This window comes from Stomoxys calcitrans, chromosome 4 (genome assembly GCF_963082655.1).
Source record: "Stomoxys calcitrans chromosome 4, idStoCalc2.1, whole genome shotgun sequence".
Lineage (NCBI taxonomy): Eukaryota > Metazoa > Arthropoda > Insecta > Diptera > Muscidae > Stomoxys > Stomoxys calcitrans.
The window spans coordinates 168,882,260-168,898,893 of record NC_081555.1 but is presented as its reverse complement, the minus strand read 5'-3'; the positions used below and the strand labels follow the sequence as shown (position 1 = coordinate 168,898,893).

The window sequence follows — 16,634 nt, the reverse complement described above, 5'->3', positions numbered from 1 at the left end:
ACCAAATTTTTAGACAATCGGATGAAAACTGCGACCTGTACTTTGTACACAAATTTAAGTAGACAGGTGGACAGACAGACAGACGGACATAGCTAAATCAAATCAGAATACTTATCAATAGGTCTATCTCTCTTCCTTCTGGGTGTTAATGCACTAAGTTATAATGTCCTGTACCACCACAACTGTGGCAGGGTATAATTATTAGGTTTTATCAACGATATCTTGCTCATAAACTCAGCACCCATTTGTTGTGATTTAACTTTTTTTTTGAATTTTTCATTATTTGCCTCCACTTATGGCTCATGTCATCGATATCTCTTTGAGACCCCCCCCCCCCCCCCCCCCCCCCCCCCCCAAGTTATGTGTGAACCCTAGCATAATGATCTCTAAAATTGTAATAAAACACCAAGAAACAGTAAACAGACAAAAAAAATATTTTTGTTATTAATACTCATGCTGGAATTTGAGCAATTTTTCAATGAAAGTTTTTGGTGTCATGTCCTTTTTTTTTTGGTTTTTGCTCTTAGAGTGTTGTTGCACTCGTGTGAAAGGATTTTTTTCACATTGACTTTGGCAGGGAAACCTTATTAGTTGAGTATATGGTTATTGATTCTTAAAGCAAGTTGATGATGTTGAACTGTATTATGAATGGTTATTTTTGGCATGCGTAAGAGTTTCTATTACATTGACTGGGTGAGTTGATAAATAAAAAAAAAATATATATACGAAATGTGCTATAATATATCGTGTGGATGAGATTGATATTTTTTTTAATTGTTTTTGGCTCTTGACAAACTGTGATTTTATTGAAGGCTTACGACTTGAAGGACGACACGGTGCATGGCGTGCTTGTCAATAGCAGTATGTCTGCTTACCAATCTCCATTCTATATGTATTGGGTTGCCCAAAAAGTAATTGCGGATTTTTCATATAGTCGGCGTTGACAAATTTTTTCACAGCTTGTGACTCTGTAATTGCATTCTTTCTTCTGTCAGTTATCAGCTGTTACTTTTAGCTTGCTTTAGCAAAAAAGTGTAAAAAAAGTATATTTGATTAAAGTTCATTCTAAGATTTATCAAAAATGCATTTACTTTCTTTTAAAAAATCCGCAATTACTTTTTGGGCAACCCAATATATAGAACAGATATAATGAGCTAAGTTAGGCTGGGCCAAACCTTAACAGTCACCATGAAATTTAAAAAACAAATTAAATCTGATAAATTAACTAAATCACGGTTCTAAGAAGTAACATACGGAGATCGGTGTACTTTAGACTGTTACTAGCTATAAGGGAGAAACATTTTTTTTTGCATATAGAGATCCAATATACCAATCTGAAACGATTTTAATGAAATTCTGCAGAAGGTTTCATTATGATCGGAAAACTAATACAACCTGCAGCTTAAATATAAACAAGTAAAAAGTCGTTAAGTTCGACCGGGCCGAACTTTGGATACCCACCACCTCGGGTATATATGTAAACCACCTTTGATCAAAATCCGGTGGAAAATTGCATACCTTATGTCCCATAGCAGCTCTATAGAAATATGTTCCGATTTGGACCAAATACTAATAAATACAAGTCATTGTTCAATTGTGTATAACAAAATAGAGGTAAACCGATCTGAACCATATACGAAACGGATGTCGAAAAGCCTAACCTAAGTCACTGTGTCAAATTTCAGTGAAATCGGATTATAAATGAGCCCTTTATGGGGCCAAGGCTTTAAATCGAGATATCAGTCTATATGACAGTTATATCCAAATCTGGACCGAATTGGGCCAAGTTGTAGAAAAATGTCAAAGAGCCTAACACAAAGCACTGTCCCAAATTTCGGCGAAATCGGACAATAAATGTGCCCTATATGGGCCCAAAACCTTATATCGAGAGATCGGTCTATATGGCAGGTATATTCAAATCTGAACCGATTTGGGCCAAATTGCAGAAAAATGTCAAAGAGCCTAACACAAAGCACTGTCCCAAATTTCGGCGAAATTGGATAATAAATGCGCCTTTTATGGGCCCAAAACCTTAAATCGAGAAATCGGTCTATATGGCAGCTATATTCAAATCTAAACCGATCTGGGCCAAATTGAAGAAGGATTTCGAAGGGCCTTACACAACTCACTGTCCCAAATTTCAACAAAATCGAATAATAAATGTGGCTTTTATGGGCCTAAGACCCTAAATCGAAGGATCTGTCTATACGGCAGCTATATCCAAATCTGGACCGATCTGAGCTAAATTGACGAAGGATGTCGAAGGGCCTAACACAACTCACTGTCTCAAATTTCATCAAAATCGGATAATAAATGTGGCTTTAATGGGCCTAAGACCCTAAATCGGAGGATCGGGCTATATAGCAACTATAACCAAATCTGAACCAACCTGGGCCAAATTGCAGAAAGATGTCGAGGGCGACATCAGATAATAACTGCGCCTTTTATGGGCCCAAAACCTTAAATCGAGAAATCGGTCTATATGGCAGCTATATCCAAATCTGAACCGATCTGTGTCAAATTGAAGAAACATGTCGAAAGGCCTAAGATAACTCACTTTCCCAAATTTCAACAAAATCGGATAATAAATGTGGCTTTTGTGGGCCTGAGTCCCTAGATCGAAGGATAGGTCTATGTGGCAGCTATATCCAAATCTGAACCGATCTGAGCCAAATTATGTCAAGGATGTCGTAGGGCGTAACACAACTCACTGTCCACAATTTCATCAAAATCGGATAATAAATGTGGCTTTTATGGGCCAAAGACCCTAAATCGGAGGATCGGTCTATATGGCAACTATAACCAAATCTGAACCGATCTGGGCCAAATTGCAGAAAGATGTCGAAGGGCCTTAGACAACTCACTGTCCCAAATTTCAACAAAATCGAATAATAAATGTGGCTTTTATGGGCCTAAGACCCTAAATCGCAAGATCCGTCTATGTGGCAGCTATATCCAAATCTAGACCGATCTTTTATGGGCCTAAGACCCTAAATCGGATGATCGGTCTATATGGCAGCTATATTCAAATCTGAATCGATCTGAGCCAAATTGACGAAGGATATCGAAGGTCGTAACACAACTTACTGTCCCAAATTTCCGCAAAATCGAATGGTAAATGTGGCTTTTATGGGCCTAAGACCCTAAAACGATGGATCGGTCTATATGGGGGCTATATCAAGATATAGTCCGATATAGCCCATCTTCGAACTTTACCTGCTTATGAACAAAAAAAGTAGCTGTGCAAAGTTTCAGCTCAATATCTCTATTTTTAAAGACTGTAGCGTGATTTCAACAGACAGACGGACGAACATGGCTAGATCGTCCTAGATTTTAACGCTGATCAAGACTATATATATTTTATAGGGTCAGAAATGGATATTTCGATGTGTTGCAACCAGAATGACAAAATGAATATACCCTCATCCTTCGGTGGTTGGTCATATAAAAACTAAAAGCGTTCTAAGTTCCTCTCGGCCGAATCTTATATACCCTCCACCATGGACCGCGATTGTCAAGTTCTTTGCCCGGTATCTCTTTATAGGCAAACAAAGGATAATGGATAAGAATTGCTATGCTATTTAAGCTATACCAAGTTATGAACCGATTGGGGCCATACTTGGTTGGGCTGTTGGAGACCAAAGTGAAATTCTTTGTGCAAAATTTCAGCCAAATCGGATAAAAATTGCGGCTTGTAAGGACTCAAGAAGTCAAATCGGGAGATCGGTCTATATGGAAGCTATATCAGGTTTAAGACCGATTTGGGCCGTACATGGCACAGTTGTTGAAAGTTATAACAAAACACTACATGCTCTATTTCAGCCAAATCGGACAAAAATTGCGGCTTGTAGGGGTTTTAGACCTATTCGAACCGCACTTTGTCTAGGACCCCATAAAGTATATATATTCTTGATCGTCTTTAAATTCTGATTCGCAATGTCCGTCCGTCCGCCCGTCTGTCGAAATCACGATAGCGGTCGAACGCGAAAAGCTAGCCACTTGAAATTTTGCACAGATACTTTACATTAATGTAGGTCATTGGGGATTGTAAAGAGGCCATATCGGTTCAGATTTGAATATAGCTCCCATATAAACCAATCTCCCGATTTGACTTCGTGAGCTCTAGAAAGCCGAAATTTTTGTCCGATTTGGCTGAAATTTTGCAAATAGTGTTCTGTTATGACTTTCAACATCTGTGCTAAGTATGATCCAAATCGGTCTATAACCTCATATGGCTCCCATATAAACCGATCTCCTGATTTGACTTCCTGAGCCCTTCGAAGCCGCAATTTTTGTCCGATTTGGCGGAAATTTTGCACATTGTGTTATCTTATGATTCCGAAAAACTATGCCTAGTAGGGTTCAAATTGGTCAAAAACATGATATAGCTTCCATATAAACCGATCTCCCGATTTGACTTCTTGAGCCCTTACAAGCCTCGATTTTTATCCATTTGGCTGAAATTTCGCATATAGTGTTCTGTTATGACTCTCAACAACTCCGCGAAGTACGGTTCAATTCGGTCTATAACTAGATATAGCTCCCATATTGTAGCAGAATCCATGGTGGTGGGTTCCCAAGATTCGGCCCGCCCGGACTTAACACGCTTTTACTTGCTATTACAAATTAAGCCGATCTAGCCATGTCCTTCCGTCTGTCGAAAGCACGCTTTCTTTCGAAGGAGTAAAGATAGGTACTTGAAATTTTGCACAAATACTTCTTATCAGTGTAGGTCGGTTGGGATTGTAAATGGACCATATCGGTCCATGTTTTGATATAGCTGCCATAGAAACCGATCTTGGATCTTGACTTCTTGAGCCACTAGAGGGCGCAATTCTTATCCGATTTGGCTGAAAATTGGCACAAAGTGTTTTGTTATGATTTCCAACAACTATGCTAAATATGATTTAAATCGGTTCATAACCTGATATAGCTGCCATATCAACCGATCTTGGATCTTGACTTCTTAAGCCTCTAGAGGGCGCAATTCTTATCCGATTTGGCTGAAATTTGGTACAAAGTGTTTTGTTATGACTTCCAACAACTATACTAAGTATGGTTCAAATCGGTCCATAACCTGATATAGCTGCCATATCAACCGATCTTGGATCTTGACTTCTTAAGCCAAAGTTCAAAAATTGGGTTCAAATCTTAAAACTAGGCGAAATATTTTTTCTTCTCCCAGTCTATAAAATCCTGCGACTAAAAATTTTCTTCACTTACCCAATTCATTGGGAAACTGTTGATGGGCATGTAGTATTGATCTCTCCAGCCACGCTAGATCCTGATGCAAAACATTGTTGTTGCTATTATTGTTGCTGTTACCACTACCACCATTGTTGCTGTTGTTGTTGCTGTTGCCCGTATTGCCGCTGGTAGTGTTGCCATTTGTTGTTGTTGGATTATTTGTTGTACTACTGGCATTACTATTAGCCGTACCATTACTAGCCGCTCCATTGGGTGAATTACTACCCACACTGGCTGAACTACTGGCCACAATGGTCTCGGAGGCCATTGATGCGGTACCTTCGGAATTCCACAACGAATGCGTTGCCGGATGATGAGCCACCACAGAGTGGTTGTGTGTGTGTGGCGGGTGATGGGAGTGGGCGTGTACGTGGGAATGTGGATGCGATGGATGATGGTGATGATGATGGTGGTGATGATGCTGCTGCTGCTGATGCAATGTGGTCGTCCCAGAGCCTGGTGATACTGAAGAAATCACCATGTTGCTGCTGGAAGATGAAGGTGAAATGTTGTTGTTGTTATTGTTGTTGTGGCTGGTGGTGGTAGCACCTGATGCTTCAATGATGCTACCACCCAAACGAGGTGGTGTGCTGGCTACAGCCGCTAATGCGGAATGATAGCTGGACGACGAGGACGAGGATATTTGCAAGTTGGCAACAGCAGCAGCGGACGAAGATACGCTCGACGTATTATAGTTGAGTGTCGAGTTGCTGCCGGTCTTCGTTGAAGTTAAATGCATTCGCCAAGTGGTTAAATGATTTTTGGGAGCTATTTTGGCGGTTTTTCGAAATCACTGTAAAATTTTAATTAAAGATTTTCTTTGCACTGTTTACACTGTTTGGAGTGTTTAGTTTTATTTTCACTCTATTAACACTGTATTTTTTTTAATTTATGAGTATTCTTTGTTACTTGTTTGCAGACTTATAAAAAAGTTTTTTGGTTTGATTGTATTTTGCGTTTTCTTCGCACAATATTTTTGGTTATGAAATCTCTTATTCAGTTTTTAGCACATTATCTGAAAAATATCAAAAATGTAGCAATGTTTTTTAATAAAAAATTTGGGTAATATTTATAATCATTTATTTAAATTCTAGAATTAATATCAGGCATCTTTCAGCTTTTGATATAAATAGTGGCCAAAGACCATTTATTCGCCACCATGAAATTTTATACCGATCTCACCATGTCCCTCCACCAGTCGTTTTTCTTTTTCTGGAAGTCTCCAACCTCCAAAATCCAAAAAAAAAACAAACGGATTGAAAGACCTATAACGACAAAAATGAACAATCCCATATCAGCCGGTTGTACGTACCGGATTAACCCGCTGAAGTCCTTCATCGGCAAGGGCTGCCGCCTCAGTGTGCAACACACTGCTACAACAATTTGAGAGATTAGTACGAATCTGGCATTAAAACTTGGATCCAAATATCAATGAACGATCCAATTCAAGTTCAATGTCAATGGTAAAGGATATCTTTTTTTAGCTGTGACCGAACAGCGCACTGTGGGTCACAGCCGGGAAAAAATCGAAAAAAACGATTGCGACAAATTACACTGTAAAATCAACAAACATTTTCAAAACACATCTGATTTTTATACCCACCACCGAAGGATGGGGGTATATTCATTTTGTCATTCCGTTTGCAACTCATCGAAATATCCATTTCCGATATAGCCTATAAAGTATATATATTCTTGATCAGCGTAAAAATCTAAGACGATCTAACCATGTCCGTCCGTCTGTCTGTTGACATCACGCTACAGTCTTTAAAAATAGAGATATTGAGCTGAAACTTTGCACAGATTCTTTTTTTGTCCATAAGCTCGGTCAAGTTCGAAGATGGGCTACATCGGACTATATCTTGATATAGCCCCCATATAGACCCATCCTCCGATTTAGGGTCTTAAGCCCATAAAAGCCACATTTATTAACCGATTTTGATGAAATTCGGAACAGTGAGTTGTAAAGGGTGATTTTTTTGAGGTTAGGATTTTCATGCATTAGTATTTGACAGATCACGTGGGATTTCAGACATGGTGTCAAAGAGAAAGATGCTCAGTATGCTTTGACATTTCATCATGAATAGACTTACTAACGAGCAACGCTTGCAAATCATTGAATTTTATTACCAAAATCAGTGTTCGGTTCGACATGTGTTCAAATTTTGACAAATTTTGTTCAGCGATGAGGCTCATTTCTGGTTGAATGGCTACGTAAATAAGCAAAATTGCCGCATTTGGAGTGAAGAGCAACCAGAAGCCGTTCAAGAACTGCCCATGCATCCCGAAAAATGCACTGTTTGGTGTGGTTTGTACGCTGGTGGAATCATTGGACCGTATTTTTTCAAAGATGCTGTTGGACGCAACGTTACGGTGAATGAACACATTTCGAACCGAACACTGATTTTGGTAATAAAATTCAATGATTTGCAAGCGTTGCTCGTTAGTAAGTCTATTCATGATGAAATGTCAAAGCATACTGAGCATCTTTCTCTTTGACACCATGTCTGAAATCCCACGTGATCTGTCAAATACTAATGCATGAAAATCCTAACCTCAAAAAAATCACCCTTTACAATATTAGGCCGGTCAACATTTTTCTTCAATTTGTCTCAGATCGGTTCAGATTTTAATATAGCTGCCATATAGACCGATCTCTCGATATAAGGTCTTGGGCTCATAAAATGCGCATTTAATGTCCGATGTCGCCGAATTTTGGACAGTGAGCTGCGTTAGGCCCTTCGACAGCTTTCTGCAATTTGGCTCAGATCGGTCCAGATTTGGATATAGCTGCCATATAGACCGATCTCTCGATTTAAAGTCTTGGCCCCATAAAAGGCACATTTATGATCCGATTTCGCTGACATTTGGAACAGTGAGTTGTATTAGGCCAGTCAACATCTTTCTTCAATTTAGCTCAGATTGGTCCAGTTTTGGATATAGCTGCCATATAGACCGATCTCTCGATTTTTGGTTTTGGGCCCATAGAAGCTGCATTTTTTGTTCGATGTCGTCGAAATTTGGGACAGTGAGTTGTATTAGGTCCCTCGACATCCCTCCTTAATTTGGCCCAGATCGGTTCAGATTTGGATATAGCTGCCATATAGACCGATCTCTCGATTTAAAGTCTTGACCCCATAAAAAGAACATTTATGATCCGATTTCGCTCAAATTTGACACAGTGACTAATGTTAGGCTTTTCGACATCCGCGTCGTATATGGTTCTGATCGTTTTATATTTGGATATGGCTACAAACTTGAACAGTGACTAATACTTATTAGACCTCTCACTATCCGTGTCGAATTTGGTCCAAATCGGACCATATTTCGATAAAGCTACTATGGGGGCATAAATTATGCATTTTTCAATGGATTATGACGAATGGTGGTTTACATATATACCCGAGATGGTGGGTATCTAAAGTTCGGCCCGGCCTAACTTAACACCTACTTACTTGTTATTGCTCGATACATTACATTTTTCACAGAATTTTTATGGTATATAATATGATTATGGTTAATATATCTGCCAGAGATTTAAGGTATCCAAAAACTTCGGCCGTGCCCAACTTCATGCCTTTTAAATTGTTCGTTCCTAAATGAAATTTGTTTAAGTGCAAAAAAATCCTTGGAAAGCTGGAACTGGAATACGGGCGGTACCGCTATGTGGGGGCAATGTCAAAAAAAGGACCTATCTTGATAATTTTTACTTTGCACATTTTTTACTCTTTAAAAAGTCAAAATGACAAATTACATCTACATTTGTTAAAAAAATACGGTCAAAGCGCAAACCAGTAAAAGCGTGCTAAATTCGGCCGGACCGAATCTTATATACCCTCCACCATCGATCGCATTTGTCGAGTTCTTTTCCCCGTATCTCTTTTTAGGCAAACATAGGATAAAAGAAAATAACTGCTATGGTCCAATTCGGACCATAATTGAATTGAATGTTGGAGACATTAGTGGAAGACATTGTATAAAACTTCAGCCAATTCCAATGAGAATTGCGCCCTCTAGGGGACCAAAAGCAAAATATGGGAGCTGTATAAGGCTACAGACCGATTCAGAACATATTTGGCAAGTATCTTGAAGGTTATGGGAGAAGCCGTTGCACAAAATTTTAGCCAAATCGGATAATAATTACGCCCGCTAGAGGCTCAAGAAGTCAAGATCCCAGATCGGTTCATACGGCAGCTAAATCAGTCTATAGGATTTAGACCATATTTGACACATTCATTGGAAGTCATAACAAAACACGTCGTGTACAAATTTCAGCTAAATCGGATAAGAATTGCGCCCTCTAGTGGCTAATGAAGTCAAGATTTAACATCGGTTTATTTGACAGTTATATCAGGTTATAGACCGATTTCAACCATACTTAGCATAGTTGATGGAAGTCATAACAAAATTTCACCCATACGGGAAGAGAATTACGCCCTCTAGTGGCTCAACAAGTCAAAATCCAAGATCGGTTTATAAGGCAGCTATATGAAAACATAGACCGATATGGCCCATTTACAATCCCAACCGATCTACATTAATAAGAAGTATTTGTGCAAAATTTCAAGTGGCTAGCGTTGCTCCTTCGAAAGTTAGTGAGCTTTCAACAGACAGACAGACGGACATGGCTAGATCGACTTAAAATGTCATGACGATCAAGAATTATATACTTTAAGGGGTCTTAAACGAACATTTCGATGAGTTACAAACAGAATGACGAAATAAGTATGGTGGAGGATATAAAAATAGGCTATACCAAAACATGGGCATAGATTAATCCTTTTTTGTTTGCATATTTGTTGCTCTCTGAGAAGCCAAAATGTCAAATTACAGCAAAATTTGTTGAAACATACCCTTCATAATAGGTAAAATCGGACGGTACCGCTATAAGGGGAACCTATCTTGATAATTTGTGGTTTTAACATTTTTTGCTCTCTGTGGAGCCGAAATGCCATATTGCAGTAAAATTTGTTGAAAAATACCGCTAAACACTTCAAAATATGTGAATTTGGGCGGTACCGTTATATGGGGGCTATACCTAAACATGGACCAATGTTCATGATATCTTGTAATAGTGTTTTTTTGGCAAATAGAAGTCCATAATGCAAATTTCAAATCTATAGCTGTATTAGAAATATTTTTGTCACACCTTGCCATTCAAGCGAGACCACTGTGCAGTGTGCCGCAGTACCACACCTCTTTGAGAAGATATTTCCACATGACATAGTAACTCACAAGTGTGACCAGTATTAGGAGGGATAACCAATGATGAACAATTTTTTCTGACGTTCTTACCAGGATTCGAATCAAGGTGTTCATAGTCATAGACGAACATACCTAACCTTTGATAGGGCGCCCCGGTACCCGAGTTGGTAGCGTGCAGGGGTCGTGGGTTCTATTCCCACCAGAAGGCTTGATCTGTCGCTACTGTGGTATCACAATGGACCTAAAATTGTCTAAGTGAGTCTGTAAAGAACTGCCACTCTTACCTAACGCTAACCTCTGCGCTGCGGTGGCAAATATGGAACTCAAAATAAAAGTTTTTTGCTTTTTGATTAAGAATCTGTGATTCGTAATTAGGTCAAGTGTTTGGGTGTTATATTTCAAAGGGCGAACATTTTAAGAAGTTTGATTGATAAATGCTCCGACTCATATATCTTAACTGATTTCTTCGAAATTCGCTGGTAAGCTGAAGAGTCATAAGAGAATCCTTCGTTTTCCATAAACGAATTGACTTTTTCCATAAACGAAGTGACTTTTAAGCCAAACATTGACAAACTCACAACCAATGTTCAACAGTGGAGGAAATAAAATACAGTAACTATCAAAATACTACATTTCCCATAAGAACCAATTCGTCACAAAGATATTCCAAACAATTTATATTTTTTGGGTATGACAACTTAAGTGTAGCTGCTTAAGTGTCTATACTTTTTTCCCGATAAAACTGCATAATGTCATAAAAACTTTCCATCATCTCGTTATCATTCCCACATGCCCTACACACTCTATCACTTGCTGCACCCATAAGACCGAAAACCATACTGAAGACCTTATTTTTGTTCATCAATATAAGCCTCGTTTTGTAACTATCCGAATATTCCCACAGGACTAAAGTTGTCTTTCCGCAACTTTTTCTGCTCGACAGTGCTACCCAGCGGGAAAAGGCGGCGACTTCTAGGCCTGATCCTTGATCCTTGTTCTGCTTCTGAGGCCTGGTCTCCAAATTCTATGCAAATAATTTTTTTAACATTAAGTGACGTTGCCAGGAGAGTACTTGCCTTTTGCGGTAAATATATGGCCTTAGGAAGGTCAGAACTCCTGCTTAAAAATGTCAGAAGTTCAATGGATACTCCCGTGTGTCCCATAATATTGTATTTTATGGGATACTTTAGAAGGAATACATAAAGAGGATGGACTGATATAGCTCCCATATAAACCGATCTCCCGATTTGACTTCTTTCATCCATAGTGTTCTGTTATGACTTTCAACATCTCTGCCAAGTACGGTCCATAACCTGATATAGCTCCCACATAAACCGATCTCCCGATTTAACTTCTTGAGCGCCTGAAAGCCACAATTTTTGTCCGATTTGGCTGAATTTTTGCAAATAGTGTTCCGTTATGACTTCCAACAACTGTGCCAAGTATAGTTTAAATCGGTCAAGAACCTGATATAGCTCCCATACAAACCGATTTCCCAATTTGGCTTCCTGAGCCACAAAATTTACATGAGATTTGGGTGAACTTTTGCATGTGGTGTTCTGTTATAATATATTTAATTTTATTTTTTATTTTTATTTTATTTCATTTTATTTTATTTTATTTTATTTTATTTTATTTTATTTTATTTTATTTTATTTTATTTTATTTTATTTTATTTTATTTTATTTTATTTTATTTTATTTTATTTTATTTTATTTTATTTTATTTTATTTTATTTTATTTTATTTTATTTTATTTTATTTTATTTTATTTTATTTTATTTTATTTTATTTTATTTTATTTTATTTTATTTTATTTTATTTTATTTTATTTTATTTTATTTTATTTTATTTTATTTTATTTTATTTTATTTTATTTTATTTTATTTTATTTTATTTTGTTTTATTTTATTTTATTTTATTTTATTTTGTTTTATTTTATTTTATTTTATTTTATTTTATTTTATTTTATTTTATTTTATTTTATTTTATTTTATTTTATTTTTTTTTATTTTATTTTATTTTATTTTATTTCATTTCATTTCATTTCATTTTATTTTATTTTATTTTATTTTATTTTATTTTATTTTATTTTATTTTATTTTATTTTATTTTATTTTATTTTATTTTATTTTATTTTATTTTATTTTATTTTATTTTATTTTATTTTATTTTATTTTATTTTATTTTTTTTTATTTTATTTTATTTTATTTTATTTTATTTTATTTTATTTTATTTTATTTTATTTTATTTTATTTTATTTTATTTTATTTTATTTTAATCTATTTTATTTTATTTTATTTTATTTTATTTTATTTTATTTTATTTTATTTTATTTTATTTTATTTTATTTTATTTTATTTTATTTTATTTTATTTTATTTCATTTTGTTTTATTTTATTATATATAATTTTAGTTTATTTTATTTTATTTTATTTTATTTGGTTTAATTTTTTTTTTATTATTTTATTTTATTTTTTTTTTTATTTTAGTTTGAGTTTTTGGTTTAAAAGTTTACGCCTCCAGGATGTTTGACCTGAAAAAACATTGACACCTTATATCTCATTCTGTATTAGTGAAACGGTTTAATAAGATTGAGATACACACGATCTGAGAAGTCATGACATGGGTTCATTTATATGGGTCATTATTCGTATTATGAACCTATTTGGGCCGCATGGGTTGATAAATCTCAGCCAACTAGATTTATGTAAAGTTTGTGCTTTGAGCCTATAGAGCCATAAGGGTTTGTATGATGGCTGAATTCAAATTGTTTGAGGGGCTGTAGGAGGCACCTTTAGCAATATAAACAAGATCTCAGATCAGTTAATATGGCAGCTACACCAGGATATTTACCGATTTTACGCCATATTAGGTGCAGTTCTTGGAAATCATACCAAAACACCGCGTGCAAAATTTCATTCACATCGGATGACAATTGCGCCCCCTAGAGGCTCAAGAAGTCAAGACCCAAGATCAGTTCATATGACAGCTATATCAGGTTATGAACCGATTTAGACCATGATTAGCACAGTTGTTGGAAGTCATAGCAAAACACCTCGTGCAAATTTTTCAGTCAAATCGGACGAGAATTGCGCCCTCTAGAGGCTCAAGAAGTCAAGACCCAAGATCGATTTATATGGCAGCTATATCAAGTTATGAACCGATTTGAACCATATTTAGCACAGTTGTTGGAAGTCATAGCAAAACACCTCGTGCAAAATTTTCAGTCAAATCGGACGAGAATTGCGCCCTCTAGAGGCTCAAGAAGTCAAGACCCCAGATCGGTTTATATGGCTGCTATATCAGGTTATGAACCGATTTAAACCATATTTAGCACAGTTGTTGGAAGTCATAGCAAAACACCTCGTGCAAAATTTCAGTCAAATCGGACAAGAATTGCGCCCCCTAGAGGCTCAAGGAGTCAAGACCCAAGATCGATTTATATGGCAGCTATATTAATATATGGACCGATTTGGCCCATTTACAATCCCAACTGACCTACACTAATAAAAAGTATTCGTGCAAAATTTCAAGCACCTAGCTTTACACCTTCGAAAGTTAGCGTGCTTTCGGATGGACGGACGGATAGACGGAAGGACAGACGGACGGACGGACGGACATGGCTAGATCGACTTAGAATGTCATGACGATCAAAAATATATATACTTTATGGGGTCTTAGACGAATATTTCGAGGTGTTACAAACCGAATGACGAAATTAGTATACCCCCATCCTATGGTGGAGGGTATAAAAATCCGGCCCAAATTTTAAGTGGATAACTTTATGCATACAAATGATATTGTGCTAGAGGGATGGTCGGACAAGACTAATTCGTATTTAAATATCAAGATGATCAAGAATGTGAACTTAACGAGACTTACGACAATATTTCCTCCTTCATTGGAAAGAATCAAAAATTAAAAAAATTGTCAATTTCTAGGTTTTTTTTTCAAAGGTTCACTGTATCCTGTATCCCAACAATGTGGTATACGACAAAGGGGAAGACCAAAACTACGATGGAAAGGTGAAGTGGCCAAAGATAACTCGAAATGAGATGCCAGAGATTGGAGAAGGAGCGCAGAAGATCGAGGGGCTTGCAAATCTATTATGTCATAGCCAATTAAAGTGTATCCTAAAACCGCGGCTCAAAGTTCAAATAAAACCTTAAAGAACCTGAACTACAACAGTTTTTTGCACACATTTCTTCTAAAAAGACAGCTACGGACTTAAGGCCGACGGATTCTGAATTCTGAAACTCTGAGCGGCATATCGCGAAGTGACAGTTCCATGTATAGAGGTTTTGTATTTTTAAAAAAAAAGAAACCAACACTAAAAAATTAGTTTTAAACATTGCCGTTAGTTAAATTTTGTTGAAAAATATTTTTTAAAGCATATATAAGTCAATTAAATTTTTGAAAATTTCTTAACACAAAAATTCTTAAAAAAAAAATTAACAAAAAAATTCAATCCATGTTGTTTTTTTATTTTTATGTTTAAAGTTTCTTTGTTTTTATTTCACTTTGTTATGGTTGTGCATTTTTTACTGCTGTTTGTATTATTTTTTTTTTATTTTTCTTTTTTTCATTGATTTGTTAACACTAACACATCACTTTTTGACACTTTTAACGGCGGCTGTTGTCTTCACATTTTTTTCATTTTATTTTTACAGTTCGTATGTCTTGCCCTCTCTCTGAAGATTTTCTGAATAACTTGCAGATGTGAGTCATTCACTATTTCGTCGTTTAGTTTTGGCCGAAAATCACTTTCGATTTGACTGCCTTGATGGCCCTCTTTAAGTTGGCCAAAAACAAATCGTTTTGAAGTGAATGAATGAATGAATAAAACGCGCTTAAAGAGTGTTGAGTTCGTTCAATCAAGCGACGCTTTTGAAGCCGCTAGCACTGCTGATGTTGTTGATGACGATGAAGAAGAAAACCGGAGTTAGACTCATGCGAATAAATCGGCGTACACGCTGTTGCGTTGAGCGTATTTTAATGAGTTCGCAGAAAGATCAGTGTGCTTTTTGGAATTGCCAAGATCGCAACATGTGGGGGTGGGAAAGAGGCTGAGAAAAAGAGCGAGAGAGAGAGAGAGGAGTTGGAGCAGTGGGCCTTACTAGCCCACAATAAACACAAAAAGAAAAGACCGGTTCAATTTTCGGGAGAATTCAGCACGTTTTGCATTGTTGGCTTGTGTTTTGTGTTGTGGTGTTTTGAACTGCACATCTTTTTTTTTTATTATTATTTCTTAACAATGTTGTTGTCTTGATAATGATGATGACTTCTTTATTGATTAGTGTTGTTGTTGTTTTTATTGTTGCGAGTCATATGTTTTTTGTTTTGATTTCGTTTTTTTTTTTTCAACCAAAGTTGTAGTAGGCCAAAAACCCAATGCAGCGAACTATGATTAAGTTTTGATGATACTAAACCAGACCTAAAGGTCGTTTGTACGTTTTAAAAGAAGGTGAGTGATATGTGCGAAATTCCCGTTAAAAACCAATGACTAAATGACGAGTTTAAAATAACGGCGGCATTTGTTTCGGGGGTGTTAATTGATTTTTTTTTTTATTAATTCACCAAATCTGTTTATTCTGTTTTTTTTATAACTTCCTCAAAAAGCACTTCCTTTTGGTAACATAAAATTTTTTTTAAATATTTTTATAAAAAGGAATTTTTTGTTTATTTATTTATTTTGACACTTTTTTCGTTCCATATATAATTAACACATTTTATTTACATTTGATTCAACACCTGTTAGAGGGTTTTAGCATTTTTCAATTACACTTTTTTCTGGGAATTATTTTTTTTGTTATATCTTCAAAATATTTTTAATTGTTATTTTTTGTTTCTTAAATTTGTAGCCTTTTGTAACAAGTCTTTTTTTAATTTTTTAATTTCAATGGACAACGTCGTCATAAATACAAAACAAGTGCTCACGCGCGCCGCATCAAAGTGTTACTGGCACTTAACGTGGCCACCAGTATCGGTTTAACCATAGAGACCAGCCAGAGCCGCAGTTCACTACTACACCACACCACACCGCAGCAACCATACACACAGACTCACCCACACAAAAACACAAGTACTCTCAACACAAATGAGTTTCGATGCCGTGGTATTGTTGTTGTTGTGCTTAAATAAAAATGCAAAATCCAGCCAACCATCCAAACAGCCACCCA

General features: G+C 36.3%; 1 protein-coding gene across 1 annotated transcript in view; it reads right to left on the bottom strand.

The window, feature by feature from the left end:
• Positions 1–6,040, bottom strand: part of LOC106086789 (protein lozenge) — an 82,817-nt gene extending 76,777 nt beyond the window's left edge. Inside the window, exon 1 of the mRNA XM_059367032.1 lies at positions 5,224–6,040. Within this exon, the coding sequence (XP_059223015.1) occupies positions 5,224–5,986 (763 nt within the window). The 5' untranslated portion in view covers positions 5,987–6,040. The remainder of the gene's footprint in view (positions 1–5,223) is intronic.
• Between the last annotated feature and the right edge of the window lie 10,594 nt (positions 6,041–16,634).